This window comes from Chrysemys picta, chromosome 8, assembly GCF_011386835.1.
Source record: "Chrysemys picta bellii isolate R12L10 chromosome 8, ASM1138683v2, whole genome shotgun sequence".
NCBI lineage: Eukaryota > Metazoa > Chordata > Testudines > Emydidae > Chrysemys > Chrysemys picta.
This window is the reverse complement of record NC_088798.1, coordinates 52,591,637-52,613,688: the sequence shown is the minus strand read 5'-3', so window position 1 is coordinate 52,613,688 and position 22,052 is coordinate 52,591,637. Positions and strand designations below refer to the sequence as shown.

Here is a 22,052-nt window from a genome sequence, read left to right as displayed (position 1 = left end):
GTAGGTCAGGCAGTGACCAGAATCAAGTTTGTCAGAGTTAATGAAACAAGTAATCACTTTTTTGATCTGATCCACAATTTATAGTCACTTGCATTTTAATGGTTATATCATCAATGGAAGGAGAATAATTTCTTGTCTTTTGAAAAGTGCATAAAAACGATGCCCATACTGAAAACAGTATTATTGCTCACTGATGAAATTGCTAAGTAACATATTCAAGTAATGAATGTTTATTTATGACTTGAAACAATGATTGCTGTTTAATGGCCTGATCCAATGCTTATTGAAGTCAATGATTTCATCAGGCATTGGATAATATCTTGAAACATGCTATTTTCATCAGTATTTTTAAAGCCTTGAATATAACATGCCAAGTCATTATACTAATGCTTGAAAAATCTGACAAAGGAAGTGTTACACATTTAGTGTTATCAGTTGAAAAGACTCTGTCTCCAGTTCACATGGTTTTTGCATCCAACAAAAAGGATGGCATTTGATTATACCTGAATAGTTCGCAGATTAGTAAGCAGTAAATTTTGTCCCCTTTGCTCAGCTAATAAAGATTCTCGTTGCTGGGTCAGACGAACTTCAGCCATCTTCAAGATATCCTTCTCTTTTTTCAAGTTGTCTGCTCTCACCTTTAAAAGAGCAGATTACAAATCAAAATTTAGCATTTTAACAGCAAATCTGTGCATTAGTTAATTTGGGCAAAATTTACCTACTGTATAACTTCTTGAAAAACAATCAAGATAAGTAACCAAAGCCAGTCAAGTACTCTTCTAAATGTTAAATTTCTGAAATTTAAGCCAAATTACAATCTAAGTAAATAAGGCTGGAATTACAAAACTTTAGCTTGCTGACTAACATTAGCCAAAAGCAAAAGCTTCACTCTATTCATCAGTTGAAGAAAACAGCCCTTAGAACAGTTTACTGAATCTCTCACTATTTGTGATGGTAAATAAAATATCTCACATATACATGTTCCAACACTGACATGATTTTAACAACCAGTGTTTTCACAAGGCATGAAGTTAAGAGATTTAGTACTAGATTCCACTGAATTAAAAATTTCAGGTAGTGAGAAGCACTGGTTCAAATTCTAACCGTTTTCAAGACAATGGAATAGAAATTTACTGTGTCATTATACTAAATTTGAAGTGTACACGAATACAGGTTGCATGAAAATGTTGTACAATCACCTCTGCCATAGCCAGCTTTTCATTAGCTCCTCTTAAGTCCTGGGTCATGGTGTTAATTATCTGTTCCTGTTTTTGAGTTGTTGCTGTGAGCTTTTGAGTTCTCTCCTGAAGGGATGTTATTTCTCGACGATATCCCTCAACATTATCCTGCAGCATCTCATAACTTTAAATGAAACAAACAAAAAAAAAAGGTCGTTTATATTCCTGAGTTAAATGACTTGCACTGAATTACAAGGTGGGTGCATACACTCACATGAACATGCTATGTTTTCATGTACCAGTTTGAAGCATGATTTACAGAGATATTAGCCTTGTAAAAGGTTGGAAAAGAGAATGCAAATTAAATAGGTTTTTCTAAAGCACTGCTCCATTTCATATCAAGTTTCTGAATATGATGCATGGTATTAACTCAAATATTCAAGTATGGCTAGTTCTTAACAAATAACGACCAATTAACAGAGGCTAAACAGACCCTTCTCTTCCACTTACTAAAGCTCCTATGGCTTTAAATAATGTAAGGTTTCTCTCGCTCTTTAGCTTTAATCCAGTAAATTGTATTTCAAATAAAGGATCCAAAGTTTCATGTTTGGGTTGTTCCCTTGCTGGATTTCTTGGTTTTTGTTTTTAAATAAAGAATTTATTAGGGGCTCCCACTTTGGATTAAGTAACACTGGTACTTTTTTATTTTTTTTATTTTTTTGAAGTAGCCCAAAACGGATAGCATGTTGCTTTTTGTGGAATTATAAAGTTGCCATGTAACAATGCACCTACATTTGCCTGTGTGTGGCCACTGCATTCTCACTCAATTGGAAACATGGGTATTTTATTGGCAGTTCATATCAACAAACATACTATATAGTCTAACACCAAGCAATTAGCTTGTTTTCTCACATGTAAGACAGGAAAATGGAGTTCTACTTGGAAATGTAATAATCACCAACTTACCGTTTGGAGGCAAATTCAAGTTGGGTGGACATCTTAGCATTCTGTGACCGCAAGTCTGTGACTTGCTCCTGAAGTTTTTCATTTTGTTCATTTAGCAGTTTGTCATTCTCTGCCTTTTCTTTTCTGTAGTTCTCAAAAACTTCCCGCAACTACAGCAAGCATTAAGGAACAGTCGTTAAGAAGATTACAAGGTGAAAAAAAACCAAATTATTTGAAATGTTTATTAAAAAACCACAGTGTACCTGTTTAAGTGCAGCCTTAGCCTCTACTGCCTCTGCTGACTCAGTCATTGATACTGGAGCAGGAGTTGACATGGCCTGAGGCATACTTGAACGTTTTGGGGTTGATGTAAAAGAAATCTCCTCTGGCAACATACTTGAAGCTTTATAAAAATTAAAGCTACATTTTAAAATCACCAAATATACAAACAGAAGATTGAATATCAGTCACTTGGTGTTGGGCAGGCTAGTTCTTAGAGCAAAAAACTTATATATTTCATATTTTCCATATGCCATCTAATGATAAACACTGAACAACATAGACCAACTAAAAAAAGGTTCCAATCCTCTCCATAAATCATTTTAGAAAGCTATCAACTACTGTGGAAACTTATGAGTTGCTAACACAAGCCTAACCTTGCACTGGAATGACAACTCCAGTTGTCTGAGCTAACAGTACGCGGTACATATCACGCTGACGAACTATAGAGTCTACAAGCTGCAGTTGAACATGACGTGCTTCACGCAGTTTCTCTAACTCATGGATGGCTTCCTCAAGTTGACTCTGCAGCTCAGAAATTCTGAAACAGAGAAAAGACAGGATTTTGTTTTCTTTTTAACTGTATTTAGACAGCAACGATTATTAGCCAAGGTGGCATTTTTACAGAGGCATTTAAACTACGTAATCACAAGAGGCCTTCAAAACTGTTTATTCCATCCTTGGAACTTTAATTAGTATCACTGGGAGTTCTGAGCAAAGATACAGGGACTGGACAAGGCCCGGACAAGGCCCTTGGACTTTAACAAATATTCTTTTAAAACGTGAGCAAACATAACTCAGAGTCACATATCTGCAGATAACCTATTGCTCATCTTATCTGAGCTCTCAGTTGTTTTAACTTTTAGGTACAATTATAGTACCTTGTTAAACTGACAACACAGAAACATGTTCCGCTATGCCACTGATTAATCTGACTGGGGAAATAGAGATTCCCTCCTCTTAAGCAGGGGGAAGGCTATATGCCAGTCAATTGGCTGGCTACCTCTTCCCCACATATATTGACGGGATAAATTGGATACTACAAGGAAATAAATTCTTGCACTCTGCTTGCAAGAGGATCTTCCTATCCCCTGGCAATGCTTTTAGGCTTTGACTTTATTGCAGCACAGCTGGACTAGTATTTGGTGGCCAGGGTGCCAAGTCTCTGTCACATTTCCTGCCATGCTCTAGGCCAGTGGTGAGCAACATGCATCCCACAGGCCGCATGGGGCCCATCAGGGTAAGCTGATTGTGGGCTGCGTGACATTTTGCGGATGTTGACCGTCTGCAGGCATGGCCCCCCGCAGCTCCCAGTGGCCACAGTTTGCCGTTCTGGCCAATGGGAGCTGTGGGAAGCAATGGGCTGCAGGGATGTGCTGGCCGCTGCTTCCCACAGCTCTTATTGGCCGGCAATAGCGAACCACGGCCACTGAGAGCTGCGGGGGGCCGTGCCTATGGACAGTCAATGTCCGTAAAATGCATCGTGACCTGCAATCAGCTTACCCTGATGGGCCGCATGCGACCCACAGGTTGCCCGCCACTGCTCTAGGCTATGGCTGATTGGCATTGATCCCCATATCACGGACCCGCTTAAGAGATGGGATTTTTTCACCTTCCATGAGCATCCACTATGTGTACGCCACAGGTTCATAGGTTTTGCTATTATTTAGGTTTTCTTCACATAGTTTCAAAGTACCTGTAACTTTATGGAGGCAAGAGACATTATTAGTGGCATCAGAGCAAACTATCCCACTGCGTAGGAAAGATTGGAAGTATGTCAAGAGACCACCCTGGCTTAACCAGGAAATCAAAGAGTCCTACAAAAAGTGAAAACTAGGTCAAATTACAAAGGATGAATATAAACAAACAACACAAGTATGTAGAGGCAAAACTAGAAAGGCCAAGCCACAAAACGAGATCAAACTAACTAGAGACATAAAGAGTAACAAGACAACATTCTACAAATACATTAGAAGCAAGAGGAAGACCAAGGACAAGGTAGGCCCATTACTTAATGACGGGGGTGTGGGAGGGAACAATAACAGAAAATGTGGAAATGGCAGAGGTGCTTAATGACTTCTTTGTTTTGGTTTTTACCAAGGTTGGTGGTGATTGGACATCTAACATAGTGAATGCCAGTGAAAATGAGGAAGGATCAGAGGCTAAAATAGGGAAAGAACAAGTTAAAAATTACTTAGACACGTTAGATGTCTTCAAGTAACCAGGGCCTGATTAAATGCATCCTAGAGTACTCAAGGAGCTGACTGAGGTGATATCTGAGCCATTAGCGATTATCTTTGAAAAGTCATGGAAGATAGAAGAGATTCCAGAAGACTGGAAGAGGGCAAATATAGTGCCCATCTATAAAAAGGAAAATAAGGACAACCTGGGGAATTACAGACCAGTCAGCTTAACTTCAGTACCCGGAAAGATAATGGAGCAAACAATTAAGCAATCAATTTGCAAACATCTAGAAGATAATAAGGTGATAAGTAACAGGCAGCATGGATTTGTGTCAAGAACAAATCATGTCAAACCAACCTACTAGCTTTCTTTGACAGGGCAACAAGCCTTGTGGATGGGGGGAAGCAGTAGACGTTGTATATCTTGACTTTTGTAAAGCTTTTGATATGGTCTCACATGACCTTCTCATAAACAAACTAGGGAAATGCAATCTAGATGGAGCTACTATAAGGTGGGTGCATAACTGGTTGGAAAACCGTTCCCAGAGTAGTTATGAGCAGTTCACAGTCATGCTGGAAGGGCATAATGAGTGGGGTCCTGCAGGGATCAGTTCTGGGTCTGGTTCTGTTCAATATCTTCATCAATGATTTAGATAATGGCATACAGAGTATACTTATAAAGTTTGCAGACGATACCAAGCTGGGAGGGGTTGCAAGTGCTTTAGAGAATAGGATTATAATTCAAAATGATCTTGACAAACTGGAGAAATGGTCTGAAGTAAACAGGGTGAAATTCAATAAGGATAAATGCAAAGTACTCCACTTAGCAAGGAACAATCAGTTCCACACTTACAAAATGGGAAAAAGCTGCCTAGGAAGGAGTACTGCAGAAACAGCTCTGGGGGTCATGGTGGACCACAAGCTAAATATGAGTCAACAGTGTAACACTGTCGTAAAAAAAGCAAACATCATTTTGGAGTATATTAACAGGAGTGTGGGCAAGACATGAGAAGTAATTCTTCTGCTAACTCCGCGCTGATTAGGCCTCAACTGGAGTATTGTACCCAGTTCTGGGCGCCACACTTCAAGAAAGATGTGGACAAATTGGAGAGTCCAGAGAAGAGCAACAAAAATGATTAAAGGCTAGAAAACATGACCTAAGAGTGAAAAAATTGGGTTTGTTTAATCTGGAAAAAAGAAGACAGAGGGTACATGATAACAGTTTTCAAGTTCATAAAAGGTTGTTACAAGGAGGAGGGAGAAAAATTGTTCTTCTTAACCGCTGAGGATAGGACAAGAAGCAGTGGGCTTAAATTGCAGCAAGAGAGGTTTAGGCTAGACATCAGGAAAAGCTTCCTAACTGTCAGTGTGATTAAGCACTGGAATAAACTGCCCAGGGAGGTTGTGGAATCGCCATCATAGGAGATTTTAAGAGCAGGTTAGACCAATACCTGTCAGGGATGGTCTAGATCAGGGGTAAATTACAATCATTTGGACACGTATGTAGGATTTTTTTTTGCAGACTCAATAATAAAAATAATGTACAGTTGTCTCTATTCTTTACTGGACCTAAACAGAATAGAAACACAAATAAGGTGCTTTGCACGTTCTTGTATTTCTTCTTATTGTTTCTTTTGCTTTTTTGGTTGCTTTTTTATTTAGACTTGCTAGCTCCTAAGTCTGCTGTGAAAAGTGATATTAACGAACACACAAATATCACTTTTCTCAGCAGACTTACTCAGCCCAGGCAATCTGGGGACAAACTGAGCCCTGGATGGGGAGGTGGGTACGGAGGCAACGGGAGCCAGGGGCAATGGGGCACTAGGAGAGACAGCAAGGGTCAGAGGTGATAGGAGGGGTGGTGAGCTCGGAGAACAGAGCCCAAGGCCCCAGGGCTGGAGCCTGCCACCTCTCACCCCAGAGCTAAAGCCTGACCCCACCACCCCTGGGAAGGTGGGGAACTCACTGGCTGCCTGTTTTTCCAGCTTTCGTGTCTTCAGAGAGGGGCCACTGCTTTGCCCCCCAATCAATAACCACCCAGAAGGCTGTGACTGCAAGAAAAGCCCCCAGTGGCCGCATCTGAGAAACGATGGTTTAGATAATACTTAGTCATGAGATGAATGCAGGGGACTGGACTAGATGACCTCTCGAGGTCCCTTCCTGTCCTATGATTCTATGAATGGCAAGATGGGCAAGGGCCTTTTCCACCAAGAACAATTTAGAGGCAGCCCCTTATTCATGCACATTTCTTCAAACAAAAATTGGGATAGGTTGGGGGGGAATTTAGTTGCAAATGTATTGCACAAAGTGGAGTCTGCTAGGAAACTTGTCTGTTATGGTCATAGTTTGAGGACATAAGCACATTGGACCAGCTTTAATTCCAGTAATGGGTTTTGCTATTTCAAATTTAGCCCAACGAATGAAGTTGCAGCCACTCACTTGAGCCATAATATAACTGTGTGCAATCTTTATTCACCGATCATTTGGTGACAATACAAATCAACTATTAGTCATCAATTATGAAGAGTAACTATTAAAAGTAAAGTACTTATTAAGGGGACACTATCACCCCAAAAATCTTAAACTCACTTTGCCTAAATAGATTAATAAGGAAATCCTTAGGCAAAGTAAAAAACCTAGCATTCAATGCAACTCCTATTACATAAATGTAAGGCACAAATTAAGACCGTGGGCTTGGTATATGTTTTCATCCATCAACATATTTATCTGTTTGGAAAATGTGAAGCACCATTTCAAGAAGTTATAAAAGTGCCAAAGTTTTGGAAGAATATATAGAAAGTGGCAAGGTTTGTGTGGGTTGAACTGAAAAATAGTGGAAAAAAGAAGAGATGCAATATGAAGCCTCACAACAATTTTAATCTGCAGCCTAAATTTTGGCTGATGCTTTTGAAAATAATTATCGCTTTTGCAAGTAAATTAATAGGAACCTCAACATGAAAATTCTTCTGCTTAACGTACAACCATAGAAATGTAGGGCTGGAAGGGACCTCAAGAAGTTCAGCTCCCCGTTTTCCAGGGACAATCCCTAACAGGTGTTTGTCCAACCTGATTTTAAAAACCTGCCAATGATGGGAATTTCACAACCTCCCTTGGAACTTATTCCAGAGTTTAACTATCATCAAGTTAGAAAGTTTTTCCTAATAACTGACCTAAATCTACCTTGCTGCAGATTAAACCCTTTACTTTCATGTTCTGTTACTGGCAAGTATGAAAACTTTGCTGAAGGAGGAAAGTTTACCTAGATGAAGTTGTTTCTTGTTCCTCTTTTTCTCTAGCCTCCCCAAGCTCCCGAAGAGCCACCAAGAGACGCTGATTCTGCTGCTGAAGTTCCTCAATATTTCTGTAGGACACTAGATGCTGGGATATTACTTCAGAAGAGCTACTTATGTCAGCAGAGCTCACTTCTTCATCACGAATTACATGATTGCCTCTGGCTTCCTCAAGTTCCATTAAAAGCACTCTCACCTGAAAAAGAACATTCAGGTTATAAAACTATAACTTACATTTGGTTTTCAAAATTTATTTTTACAGACAAACTCTTCAGAAGCAAAACACTTGAGTTCTGTATTTTCTAACTTTCTATAAAGTATTCTGTCTAGAATTAAAATTGACTGGCACAGTTTTCTTTACAAATATGAATTAAATTTCACTGAAACCCTCTGAGGTTAATAGGAGTTATCCCTTTACAGTGAGACAGAGGTTCAGTCCTTTGTCCAAGGTCACAGAATCCATGTTAGAGTCAGAACTTGAACTCAGGTATTCCTGGCTCACGATCCTGTGCTCAGATCAGTGGACTTTCCACTTCCACAAAAACAAAATCTAATTCATATCGCAATTTTCTATGTCAGACATGCATCATGTTCTCCCAAAGATGACTTAAGCTTTTGATAAATTGAACTTAATCTAATTTTATAAGCAGAAACGGAAATAGGACATTGCCCCAGGGAAATGCTTTTAAGGACATCAGCAACATCAGAGGTGTACTTCACACAAAGCCAATCTCAGAATGTACAATACAGCAACTGACCACTGAGTTAACGAGAGTGAGAGCATTCCACTACTGTATTAGGAAAAATAAATGAGTAATATTTGTTCTAACCTGCTGTGAAAGGTCTTTCACTTGTATTTCCAGTCTTTGGTTCTCTCTTTCCAGTACAGAAGCATGCTTATTGGCTTTATCAGTGTCCTCTTGCAATCGCTGAATTTCCTATAAAAAACAAATTTTTATATAAAACATCTACAAACTCAGAATTGATCAACACTTCCTGCTTCAGTGATCATGCCAAATATGGTGACATTTTTTTCTGAATAACTGTAGTAAAAATACAGCTATTGTGCCTCAAAACAACCAAGTATTTGTTTACTCCTTTGAGGCTGGAGTCTGAGTGTCTTTTTCCACAATCAAAACTAAAAGAAACCAGATAATTACTTTTGCAAATTATACTTTAATTACTTTGGGTAACGCCACACAGTAAAATTATACGATTGTATTCTTCAAAGCTGCCTAAAGGATTTGGAAACCCAATTTCCATGATAATTAATTGGAATTGGAAATCTAAATCCCATTTTGTTTAGTTACTCAATCCTCTATTTTTGGTGCCCCCTTTCAAATTAAGATCAACTATGTAAAGCCTTAATTATAAACTTGTTTTCTTCTCACAGAAGGTCACAAGACTACAGGTAAAACACACTGTTCTAGAACCGTAACAGAGATCATGAACAATCTTGTCCATAACCGCTCAAGAACTGGAAAGCACAAAACAGTTTCTTTTGCACAACACATCATTTACTAGAATCCATTCACTATGTTTACAAATTTAGGGGATTAGCACAATAAATCTTCTGCATGCTCTGTACAAGTCATTTCCTGTCTTTCTTTTTTAATATCCATACTGACCTTCATAGCTTGTTCAAGCTTAGCAGACAAACTGGCTACAGCTTTTTGTGATCGTTCATACTCTTCACGTTGCCGTTTTAAAATTGGTGCTTTGGCTTCCACTTCCTGTACTATTTCATCCAAATACTTATTAATTCTCTTATTTTCCCGCTTCTCCAGAAGTAGCTGATCCTGTGTTTCCACATACGCATTGTAAAGCTGTGTCAAGAAAACATTTTTTGAAAAATGTAACCAACCACCTCAAAAAACACTTATCTAAAAGAGCAGTGAATCTGATATGGTTTGTGAGTGCTACAGTGAGCGGAGCTGAGTAGTACAAAGGAGACTGTTCCATGGAGACTCAGGACTGGAAGAGCCTTGGTGACATCCTGCAAGGAGTAACCAGGCAGGTGGAAGTCAGGGTAAGGTCACTATGCTGTAAGCAGGCTGATGGTGTCAGCACTCTGAGCTAAAGCCGCAGAGCACAGAGGCACCCAGGGTTACAGGGAAGGCAGTGACACAACCCATACTGTTCTGAGCGAACCTCTAAACCTCTAGAGCGAACCTCCAGGAGCGATCAAGTGCTTTGCTGGATTAGGGCCATGCACACTTGAGTAAATACTTTGTATCCATGTTGTTAATGTTATAAGAAAGATTTTAGTCAAAGACCCAAATAGATAAATGGATTTTGAGTCATCAATTTATAATAAACTAATTCCACCTACCTCGGTTAACTTCATTCCAGGTTTCACCACTTTGGCTACTGCTGCAGCAGTAGGAGACATAGCTGTCAGCTCTTCCTCAGACAGTATAGCTCCTGGATAGGTTAAAACCCCAAAACATATGTCAAATCATACATAAAATAGAAAGAAATAAAATGTAAGCATCTGTGGAATACTATCTAGTACACAAATACTATGCACATATGCTCAAAGACAAACACATACTGTACATAGACAACAATCACTACAAATAAGGTCTTATCAACCTCCTCAAAAATAACAACTAGGAAAAAATTTCATTTGGTTCTAAAATCTTAGAAATTAGAAATAAAATACACCTAATTCTAGAGTAAAATTGTTCTTTATAATATATAGTGCTTTGTCCAGTCTAATTATAAGTGTTCAAACAATCTCAATGTCAGATTCTTGAGCCTTCAATCACAAAAAATAAACAAACAATTTAAATAGCAGGGATGCCCCGAAATATAATGGCTGGCAGAGCTCAACTGTGCCAAACTACAAGTGACACTCTAGCAGAGTGAAAGAAGAAAAAGAAAAAAAAAAAAAGTGCTGCCTTCCACATTTTATAAAATTAAAACAAAACACAACAGTAATTGGTTTTCTCTGGTATTTGGACTCTAGCAGATATATTTAGATTGATCGCTACTACATAATATTGTCCCATCTATACATAATATTGTATAGATGAAGATTTAGTGCACTTATTTGCTTTAGAAATTGCAATGCAAAACCCCTTTTTGAAAATTACTTAATATATAAAATCTGGCACTTAAAAGTTCAAGTGTTATCCTACCTTTACGTTTTGTAGCAGAAAGTAAATCATTAGCATTCTCCAGTTCTTTCTCTAACTTGCTAATCTTCTCTCTGAGTTCTTTTTCCATTGCAGTTTTAGACTCCTCCATCTCAGCCAAATGATCCTCTGTTGCTTTGTTAGCTAAAAATACATATGTTTTTTTTTCTCTCTTTAAAAAGAGTGAAGTATACAAAAGTATCTTTAAAGAGATTTCTTAAATGTCTTCTACGAAGGACATTAAATCATTCATCTTAGAAAGAAAGCATTAACTGGTATTCTGCTGAATGCAGAAGAGGGCTAAAAATTAAACAGCAAGATTAGGACAAGCCAATCTAAAATAATGAGACAGACAGACATGAAGACACAGGTCAAATTTCTTTAAAGACATTCTGCAGAAATTATATCTTCTCAAAATCACAATAACGTTAAGAAAATTCTACAAGTACATTCAGACATCATGGGAATGTACAAAGATTTTTTTAAAGTTTTTTTATAACTATAACAAGACAATTCAACACAACATTTAAATAACATTTCCCACAGATGAATAGTGAAAAAATTCCCTTCACAACTGCCATTGTTTTGGGGGTGTTTTTATTCAAACTGTTTAACTAAAAAGGAACAGAAAACAAAACCATTAAAAACTATGCAATTTTTATAAGTAGCTTCTCACCTTCACCTGCTTCTTGCAAAAGTTTGTGCAGCTCCTCTACTGCTCGTGTCAGCTCATTGCTCTTTGCTTCTGAATCATCTGCAGCACTCTAAATAGAAGTGTATTATTTAATCTTTTATTACTGAACAGTTACAAATAAGGTAGCTCCTCAGAGGCCAGGAATCAACAAGACGTTGGTATAAATATGTAACATACACCAACGTATTACTCTAATTGGAAACAGTTGTCCCTTAGTGTAAGTCCCAGCAACAGTGTTATTAAGGGTCTTGAAATTCAGGTGCTAACTCCCCATTTTAGAGGAAAATGGTCAGTTATTGACATAACCAAAGTTATTTAATATGTTTGCATGGCTGTATTTCGGCAGTATTTTTAGGCACCCAGCTGTCTATAAAAATAATCAAATTTATAAACTTTTTCTAAAGTGTGAGGTTTTCGTTCTTAAATATAAATGCTTTTGGCAAGTTAGCATTTATACTATACTTTTCACTTGAATAGCTCCTTCTTTTGAGAATCTCAGTGTGATTGGCTGTACAAACAATAGAATTACTGCTTTGAAACACTCCCGTGAAAAAACATTATCCTCCATATTAAAGGGAGAGCAACTGAAGCAGAAAGAAGTTAAGGCCCACACCTCTCTAGAACTTGCCTCTAATTTTGGGTGCCCAGATTTAGACTGCTAGGATCTGATTTTCAGAAATGATGAGAAACCACAATTCGTGCTGAAGTCTATAGACACTGCAGATGCTCAGCAACTCTGCAAATCGGCCCTATATAAGATGGACGCTCAAAAACTGTGGCACAAAAATTAGAGGCCAATTACATTTTTTGTAGATTTTTTCTTATAAACAAAATTTGTTTTAATAAAAACCTCATGCATAATGAACCTTGTTAAGCAAATATTTATTTTTTATACTTAAAAATAGCAGCAAACTTCTATTTATATATTATTAAATATAAGCATACATACACATACGTATAATTCAGAGAATCATAGGCCTGGAAGTGACCTTGAGAGGTCATCTAGTCCAGTTCCCCTACACTCATGGCAGGACTTATTATTTAGATCATTCCTGACAGGTATTTGTCTAACTTGCTCTTTAAAATCTCCAATGACTGAGATTCCACAACCTCCCTGGGCAATTTATTCTAGTGCTTAACCACCCTGACAGTTAGGAAGCTTTTCCTAATGTCCAACCTAAATTGCAGCAAGGGCAGTTTAAGCCCATTGCTTCTTGTCCTATTCTCAGAGGTTAAGGAGAATAATTTTTCTCCCTCCTCATTGTAACAGCCTTTTATGTACTTGAAAACTGTTATGTCCCCTCTCAGTCGTCTCTTCTCCACGCTAAACAAACCACATCTTTCCTGAAATGTGGCACCCAGAACTGGACACAATACTCTAGTTGAGGCCTAATCAGTGTGGAGTAGAGTGGAAAAATTACTTCTCATGTCTTGCGTACAAAATCCTGCTAATACATCCCAGAATGATGTTTGCTTTTTTGCAACTGTGTTAACACTGTTGACGACCGCTTCCCCCCCCATCCACAAGGCTTGTTACCCCGTCAAAAAAAGGCATTAGATTGGTTTGACACAGTTTGTTCTTGACAAATCCATGCTGACTTTACTTATCACCTTATTATCCTCTAAGTGTTTGGAAATTACCGTATATACTCGTTCATTAGCCCGTTCGCTTATAAGCCGACCCCCAAAATCGTTAGGTAAAAATTGCAAAAACTGTATGACCCTTTCATAAGCCAACCCTGTATTTCAGGGGTTGGCAAACGTTGGCTCCTGGACCATTAGAGTAAGCCGCTAGCGGGCCTGGACGTTTTGTTTACCTGGCGCGTTCACAGGCACAGAGCCCCTCGGCTCCCAGTGTCTGTGGTTTGCCATTCCCACTTCCCGCAGCTCCCATTGGCTGGGAACGGCAAACCGCGCACACTGGGAGCTGAGGGGCTCCGTGCCTGTGAATGCTCCAGGTAAACAAAATGTCCCGACCTGCCAGCGGCTTACCCTAACGGGCTGGGAGCCAAAGTTTGCCAACCCCTGCTATATTTTAAAAGCTGGCATCACAAGAAACACTCAAAAGTTTTGCTAGAATTATTTTAATGTAATCTAATGAAAAACCTGTTATAATAACTGAACAAATATGTATTCACCTTCAAAATTACAGTCAATATTTAAAATCAGTAAATGGATATTTAAAACAAGTAATGTAAAACAATGAGAGACTTTAAAAAGTCTTAAAATCCTTCAAAGTCTGAATCAGTCTCTGATTCACCAAACAGTTCATTAAACTCTGATTCAGTCACAGTTGCACCTGCATTGTCATCGTAGATGTCCGCAGTGTCGTCTTCAGACTCAGATTCCTTCTCATCATCAGCCTCTGTTGTGTCATCATCAAATACGGCATCATCTTCTGACCCGTCGAGTGTATTGCTGATACTGCATTTCCTAAATGATTTTTCTATCATTTCCGAGGGAATGGACATCCACGTGTCCTTGATCTACTGGGCGACCAGATTGATTTCGGGCTTCATAAGATTCCTGCCTTTTGTCAACTTCGCCATGCCTGAGTACATCCATTCAGACCACATTTTGCGTAGCTTGTCTTTAAAGGGTTTGTTCAGGCAGACATCAAGCAGCTGTAGAACTGAAGTTAAGCCTCCAGGTATTACAGACAAAGTAGTTTTCATATTTTTGGCCACATTTTTCACCTCATCCGTCATAGCAGGTTTCTTGAAAACTGCTCCTGGTCTCTTATTCCACACTTTTTCCAGCCATTCAACAGTCCCATTTTCATCCATCCATCCCTTTTTGTGTGCATGTACGATGACACCAGCAGGAAATTGCATGTTTTTAGGCAAGATTTTTCTTTTAAAAATAACAGGAAGAAGCTTTGATCCATTTGCCAAACATGCTAAAACCACCGTAAAATGGATTTTTTCATGGCCAGTGGTTTTAATTAAAACTGTTTTTTCACCAACACCAGTTACCGTTCTGTTACTTGTGAGATCGAATGTCATTGGTGTTTTGTCCATATTTCCTATTTATGACAGTTCAAATGTATATTCCTTTCGATATTTTATAATAAACCTTTGGAAAGATTCGATTTTTATTTCCAGATCTGTTGGCAGCTTTTGATCTATCTTTGTTCGCTGACGAAGACAGAAACCATGATGGTTCATGAAGCGAGTACACCAACCCGCTGATGCGACAAACATTGATGGTTTTACTGACTTGTATTTGTCGTCTTTCGACATTTGCAGATCACGCAGACGAATTCCAGTTCTAGTGATAAAGTACCTATTTTGTTGACAGTCAACAACCCAATTATTGAGATCTTTCTCTAGCTCAGGAAATGAAGCACACCTCATTGGACATTTTTTCTTGGCATGTCTTTTACTGTTATTTTTTCGCCATTCTCTTACTTGCTTCTCATTGATACAGAATTCACGAGAGAAAACAGCAGTACTTTGTGTATCCAGTCTGCAGACCAAGCAAGAGAGCAACAACCTTCAAATCGCCACAAAGCTGCCACTGATGTTGGTCATAGTTTATGCACCTCAAAAGTTGTTTCATGTTGTCATAGGTTTCCTTCATATGGACTGCATGACCAACTGGAATTGATGGCAAAACATTGTCATTATGCGGTAAAACAGCTTTAAGACTCGTCTTCGATGAATCAATGAACAGTCTCCACTCATCTGGATCGTGAACGATGTTGAGGGCTGCCATCACACCATCGATGTTGTTGCAGGCTACAAAATCACCTTCCATGAAGAAGAATGGGACAAGATCCTTTTGACGGTCATGGAACATGGAAACCCTAACGTCACCTGCCAGGAGAGCCCACTGCTGTAGTCTGGAGCCCAACAGCTCTGCCTTACTCTTGGGTAGTTCCAAATCCCTGACAAGGTCATTCAGTTCACCTTGTGTTATGAGGTTTGGTTCAGAAGAGGAGGATGGGAGAAAATGTGGGTCCTGTGACATTGATGGTCCAGGACCAGAAGTTTCATCCTCTTCCTCTGACTCAAGTGAGAATGATTCTGGTGCATCAGGAACCAGCAGTCCTCCTCCGTGGGGTACTGAGCGTATAGCTGATGGAATGTTTGGATAATGCACAGTCCACTTTTTCTTCTTTGACACACCTTTCCCAACTGGAGGCACCATGCAGAAGTAACAATTGCTGGTATGATCTGTTGGCTCTCTCCAAATCATTGGCACTGTAAAAGGCATAGATTTCCTTTTCCTGTTCAACCACTGGCGAAGATTTGTTGCACAAGTGTTGCAGCATATGTGTGGGGCCCACCTCTTGTCCTGAGCTCCAATTTTGCAGCCAAAATAAAGGTGATAGGCTTTCTTAACCATAGTGGTTATACTACGCTTTTGTGATGCAAAAGGCACTTCATCACAAACATAGCAGAAGTTATCTGCACTGTTCACACAAGTACGAGGATCTCTGCTCACTTTGGCTAAACAGAAATGTGTCCCTTTGCAAAAATCAAACACTGACAAATAAGAGAGCACGACACTGTATGATTTCTAGAGCTGATATAGGGCAATTTGTTCAGCAGAGTGATGTAAGCTTCGTTATGATTGCATCATCCATGACGTCTAGGAATAACATGATGCAATTCCTATTATGTATGACGCAATACCAGCTTCAGATTGCACCATTCATTGTTTTGCCTAAAAAGCAAGTACTGTCCAAACCCAGTCAGATTTATTCATAGATCCAGTCAAAGATGTATTTTAGTCAATACTGGTTTAAATTGAGATCCCTTCCCTTTATAACTCACTTATCCTACGCCATTCCCAAGTCAAGGGTCGTATATACAGACCCAATAGCATACCTTGAAAACTAGAGCCAATCAACAATTTTAAGCATCATTTTCGTTCTCAGTGACCCAGAATTAGTAAAGTTTGACTACATTTATTTCAGAGGCATTTTGGCTGTAGAGCAGTGTTATTATTGTTCTTTGTTTATTTCAAAGCAGCCCTGTAGACTGGCATGTCAGTGGGGATAACAGACTCTTTTAGTATTCCTTTCAAGCCAATCTAGTCCACTAAACAAAGCCTTTGCAACTTTAAAAGGCTGCAGTATTGACATCAATAAATGGGTCGGCAAACTTTGTCTCCCAGGCTGTCAGGGTAAGCCACTGGCGGGACGTTTTGTTTACTTGGAATGTCTGCAGGCATGGAGCCCCTCAGTTCCCTGGGGCTGTGGGTCGCCGTTCCCAGCCAATGGGAGCTGCGGGAAGAGGCGCGCTACTTCCTGCAGCTCCCATTGGCTGGGAACAGCGAACGGGAGCTGCAGGAAGTAGCATGCCTCTTCCCGCAACTCCCATTGGCTGGGAACGGCGAACCGTGGCCACAGGGAGCTGAGGGGCTTCCTGCCTGCAGACGCTCCAGGTAAACAAAACGATAATGTATTAGATATTCACTTCAATTATTCCATAGAGTTTAAAATCATCAAATTTTGGTGTAGACCTGTTTATAAGCCGACCCCCGCAGTTTGAGGCATCATTTTTTTACCAAAAATATTCAGCTTATGAATGAGTATATACGGTAATTGCTTAATTATTTGCTCCATTATCATTCCAGGTACTGAAGTTAAACTGACTAGTCTGTAATTCCTTGGGATTGACATTATTTCCCTTTTTATAGATTGACACTATATTTGCCCCTTTCCAGTCTTCTGGAATCTCTACCAACTTCCATGACTTTTTGAAGATAATCACTAATGGGTCAGATACCTCCTCAGTCAGCTCTTTGACTAATTACATGTGTAGAATGGTAATCCAGTAGATTACAAAAAGGTTATTGGTAACTCTACTATTATTTGCAGGTACTTCAGCTTACATTTATCATACTGAAATTCTAGTTGAATGTTTTTGTAAGACATTAATTTTTATCACATTCAATTTTACGTAGGTAAAACTTTAAACCCTGACTGTGATAGCTTTTCAGCCTATTACTGAATTATTCCAGGCTAATACAGCACCAGCTTGCTCACTTCCCAACTATACCATTAATTCTTGGCACTATTAATTTCAGTGGACTTTTAGGAGCCACACAGAAGAATATTGCAAGACTACAAAATAAGTTGCACAGGCATTGATTAAGACCATTATTAGTGAGCACTGCACTTTATCATGATTAACACATTTACAATACAAGGAAATTCCATACAGGAGGTAAGATACTTCCTCTATCATTTTAAATGCAGTTTTGCTTAATCTGTAGAATGAAGTAAAATAGTAAAAATCTGAGTTGAGCAATGTAAGATTTTAAATGCATTGTGAAATAACACCATCATTACCACACCTACAAAGTTAGGGTCATTTCAAGCATTTGGCCATATCAACTGCCCAACCCAAGCTTATTCTCCCATATCCATTTTTCAACATGTCAGAGTAAATCTATGCTTAGTGTCCTATGCGGTCTATGAAGTTTTTGAGATATCTGTTCCTTTTAATGAAAATGTATGTGATAAAAGTCACTATCTTCTTGGCCAGAAGAAACTAAACAGGACTTTGGAGGATTAAGGAAGAGAACCATCCCCCCATCTCACATTAACACTTTATATAGGCAGAAATATAGCTCTGGGGAAATAGTCTGACTTGTACCACACCCCAAACCCTGGACCTACTTCCATATAATTCTAATATGAATGTATCCAACATTCCCAAACTTACCTTGTACAAGTTAGATAACTTTATGTGGGCATTTAGTTCATTATGGAATCTTTCTTCCATACCAGCTTGCTGTTCTTTTGCCTGATGAATAAAAAACATGAATTCATAGCACTGGTTCTGTTTCAATTGAAAGCCAGTGAGGTGACAAAGTTTGCAGACAATATTAAATTACTCAAGATTGCCATCAGCTTTAGATTTAACTAAGAGTTACAAAGGGATCTCACAAAACTGGGTGATGGGAGAACAAAATGGCAAACAAAATTCAGTGTTGGTAAGTGCAAAGTAATGCACATTGGAAAACATAATCCCAATTATACATACAAAATGATGGATTCTAAATTAGTTATTGCCACTCAAGAAAGATCTTAGAGTCATCGTGACTAGTTCTCTGACAACATCTTCTCAATGTGCAGCAGCAGTCAAAAAAGCTAAAGGAACATCAGGAACCATTAGGAAAGGGATAAAATAAAAGCAGAAAATATAAGGCCACTGTATAAATCCACGGTATGCCTACAACTTGAATACTGTGTGTGCAGTTCTGGTCGTCCCATTTCAAGAAAGGTATATCAGAATAGGAAAAGGTACAGAGAATGGCAACAAAAACGATTAAGGGGATGGAACAACTTCCACATGAGGAGAGATTAAAAAGATAGACTGTTCATCTTAGAGAAGCAATGACGAAGGGATATGATAGAAGTCTATAAAATCATGAATGGTGGGGATAAAGTAAATAAGGACATAAAACAGGAACCAAGGGTTACCCAATGAAATTAATAAGCAGCAAGTTTAAAACAAACATAAGGAAGTAGGCCTTCACACAATGCAGTCAGCCTGTAGAACTTGTTGCCAGGGGTTGTTGTGAAGGCTGAAAGTATAACTGGGTTAAAAAAAAATTAGATAAGTTGATGGAGGAAAGGTCCATAAACGGCTCTTGGCCAAGATGGTCAGCAGTGCAACCCCACATTCTGGGCTTCCCTAAACCTCTGACTGCCAGAAACAAGGACTGAACAACAGGGGATAGATCACTCAATAATTGCCTGGTTCTGTCCATTTCCTCTGAAGAATTGGCACTGCCACTGTCGGAAGACAGGATACTGTGATAGATGGACCATTTGTCTGACTCAGCACGGGAGTTCTTATGTTCAAAGTGAGGTTTTTATAAGTTTAAGAATTATACTGTGGCTGTCAGAATACACAGAAGTTCAAAAACAATAATGTTTTCTCAGATATACAGTACTACAGACCACACAATGTGGAAAAGGGCAAGTTACTGAATGAAATTTTTTTCCCCCCCCTCTCAGAAGTTTGACTTTTTTCCAAAACCAGCCATTTTAATTTACATTTGAGAAAACATGATTCATCACATAAATGGATACATTCAAATGGAAAAGCAAAAATCAGGTTGGGGGAAAAACGATTAAAAGAACACTTTTACATTTCTTTATCAAAGTTTCAATCATATGTACCATTGGCTTATTACAACAGAATCGAGAGATCTAGTTTGTTCTACGTTTCTTTTCCAGTTTTACTCTTTGCACTTCTCTCAGAATGGATATGAAAATATGCCAGTCCATTTCATTTTTAGGCTTTCATACACTTCCAAAAAGCTGTAACATTTGAGTGGCAAATATTACAGGAGAATATTTGTTGTTCCCTCCCCCTTTCCCCCCAAAAAACTGTCTGGAACTTTTGTAAAAGTTGGAAGCTGTTGGCCCTAAGTAAAAGCTTTCTTAAACTCCTACCTCCTCCCACCCACCTTTGCTCACAGTTGCTTTATAAGAAAGAGAGTAGTAAGTTAAAACTATACTCTTCCCCCTATCAGAGTCCTTCCTGCTTTGCCTGGACACTGCAGCCTGCAATGTAAACTCCCTCCCCTCTATAGATTGGCAATCCCAACAATACCTCGGTACAATGGGGCAGATTAGGGTAGTATTGTACTTAATTCTATTAGATACAGGAGATAATTTTTCTAGTTAAAATACTGAAGCTATCTTAAATGCTGCCACACTAGATTACAGTTTAGAAAAGGTTTTCTTACCTCCTTCAATTTAGTCAAAAGATCTTCCACATGTTTCTGTAAATTTTCATTTGACAATTTTAAGCTGTTTACCTGCTCCTCCATTCTGGAAACCTGTGTGAACAACAGGTATTAAACATAAGATGATTATTTTTCATTTACAACTACATATATTTTTCAAATGGTATTTCAACAGAAATGCAGTATCTGATTATTGACCAAAATATACATTTCAAAGTTTCTAATTTCACAAGCGATAGTATAAAGGCCATTTTTTCTAAAGAATTTTGTCTCTGTGCAGATATCTAAAAGCAGCCAGATTTTCAAAGGTGCTTTGCATCCAGGCGCTTATGACAACTGAAAAAACAGAAAATCTGGCTGCCTCACTTACTTGCCTAACAGGAGCTGACCACTTAAGTAGAGGTCTAAATAGGAGCTGATTAGTGACGAGCTATTTTGAAAATAAAGCCCCATGTTTTTCCCCCACCCAAAAAAATACATGCTAAAATGAGGCTGCATTACCAGTACAATTTTTTTGTACATATTTAAAAAAAACAGTCTTTTTAGCAAGAAATTGTATTTCTGTATATTTTCACTAGCACCGTTGTATTACACCTTGTGCTTTTAGCTACTTCCAATTTATTATCAGTAATCTTACAAAAATAATCTTCAATTGCTCTACCTTACTTTAGATGTCCATACCAATATATTCATTCCCTGAAAACTATAAGTGACCAAAGCACATAATGGAAAAAAAGCACAATTCCCTACCTTAAAACATAACATCACCCAAAACTTCAAGAATGTACATGAAAATTTGCCCCTTTACATGGAATTGAATCCATAGTGAAGAGTGTCAGTGCTATAAAAATTCCTCACTCAAGTAGTCAAGGGGTATTAGACTCCAGATAATTGTTATCGTATCTTGACTAAATTTTGTTTTCTTTTTTAAAATTACTTAGAAAAAATATGTATATTATTTACTACTTTACCTCTTCTTTCTTGTTCTCCAGACTACATTTAAGCTCAAGGATTTCATTTCCCTTTTCCCTGGCAATAAGCAGGAGTTCATCTGTTTTGGCTTTCAACTCAGTGTGCAGCCACGTGTTCTGATTCTGTAATAATTCCTTTTCTTGCTCCAACCTTTTCTCACGATACTAAAAATAAAATTGTGAAAGACAGCATGATAAAACTAAATAAATTGGCACTTGTAACAAGAATACTTTCTATGCAAAACTTTTTCACAAATTGCATGTGAGTGTGTTAGTGGCTAGCTCAGGTTTGGGGTTAATGATGCACCCATGCATAGCCATGCATCCAGGAGCCTCAGCAAGTTAGAATGGTCTTTTTCCTGTCTTCAAGCTCGGCTGAGGTATTAGTGTCTAACTCCTTTTCAGGTACAAGACAGAAAGCACATTAAAGGAAAAAAAAAAAAAAAAAAAAGTGTCCAACATTATGGAAAGATATTATTTACCATTTAAGTTTAAATAGGGGCCAAAGGCCATAATTAGCCTTGGGGCCCCATTGTGCTATGCTTGACACAAACATAAAAAGATATGACCCAGCCTTTAAAAAACAGGAATTACAGACGTGGAAAAAGAAAATTGAAATAGAGTGCTATAACAGATCCCCACTTCTGGAGACTT

At 38.5% G+C, this 22,052-nt stretch overlaps 1 protein-coding gene across 2 annotated transcripts in view; it reads right to left on the bottom strand.

Annotated features, from left to right (window-relative positions):
• Positions 1–22,052, bottom strand: part of TPR (translocated promoter region, nuclear basket protein) — an 82,662-nt gene that overhangs the window by 49,275 nt on the left and 11,335 nt on the right. For both annotated transcript variants that reach the window (XM_005290696.3, XM_024103779.3), the window contains exons 6-19: positions 21,399–21,563; positions 20,428–20,520; positions 18,390–18,470; positions 11,692–11,779; positions 11,019–11,159; positions 10,208–10,299; positions 9,504–9,701; positions 8,706–8,813; positions 7,845–8,071; positions 2,780–2,943; positions 2,387–2,526; positions 2,145–2,293; positions 1,200–1,362; positions 504–638 (exon numbers count right to left, since the gene is read on the bottom strand). In XM_005290696.3, the coding sequence (XP_005290753.2) occupies positions 504–638; positions 1,200–1,362; positions 2,145–2,293; positions 2,387–2,526; positions 2,780–2,943; positions 7,845–8,071; positions 8,706–8,813; positions 9,504–9,701; positions 10,208–10,299; positions 11,019–11,159; positions 11,692–11,779; positions 18,390–18,470; positions 20,428–20,520; positions 21,399–21,563 (1,944 nt within the window). The remainder of the gene's footprint in view (positions 1–503; positions 639–1,199; positions 1,363–2,144; positions 2,294–2,386; positions 2,527–2,779; positions 2,944–7,844; positions 8,072–8,705; positions 8,814–9,503; positions 9,702–10,207; positions 10,300–11,018; positions 11,160–11,691; positions 11,780–18,389; positions 18,471–20,427; positions 20,521–21,398; positions 21,564–22,052) is intronic.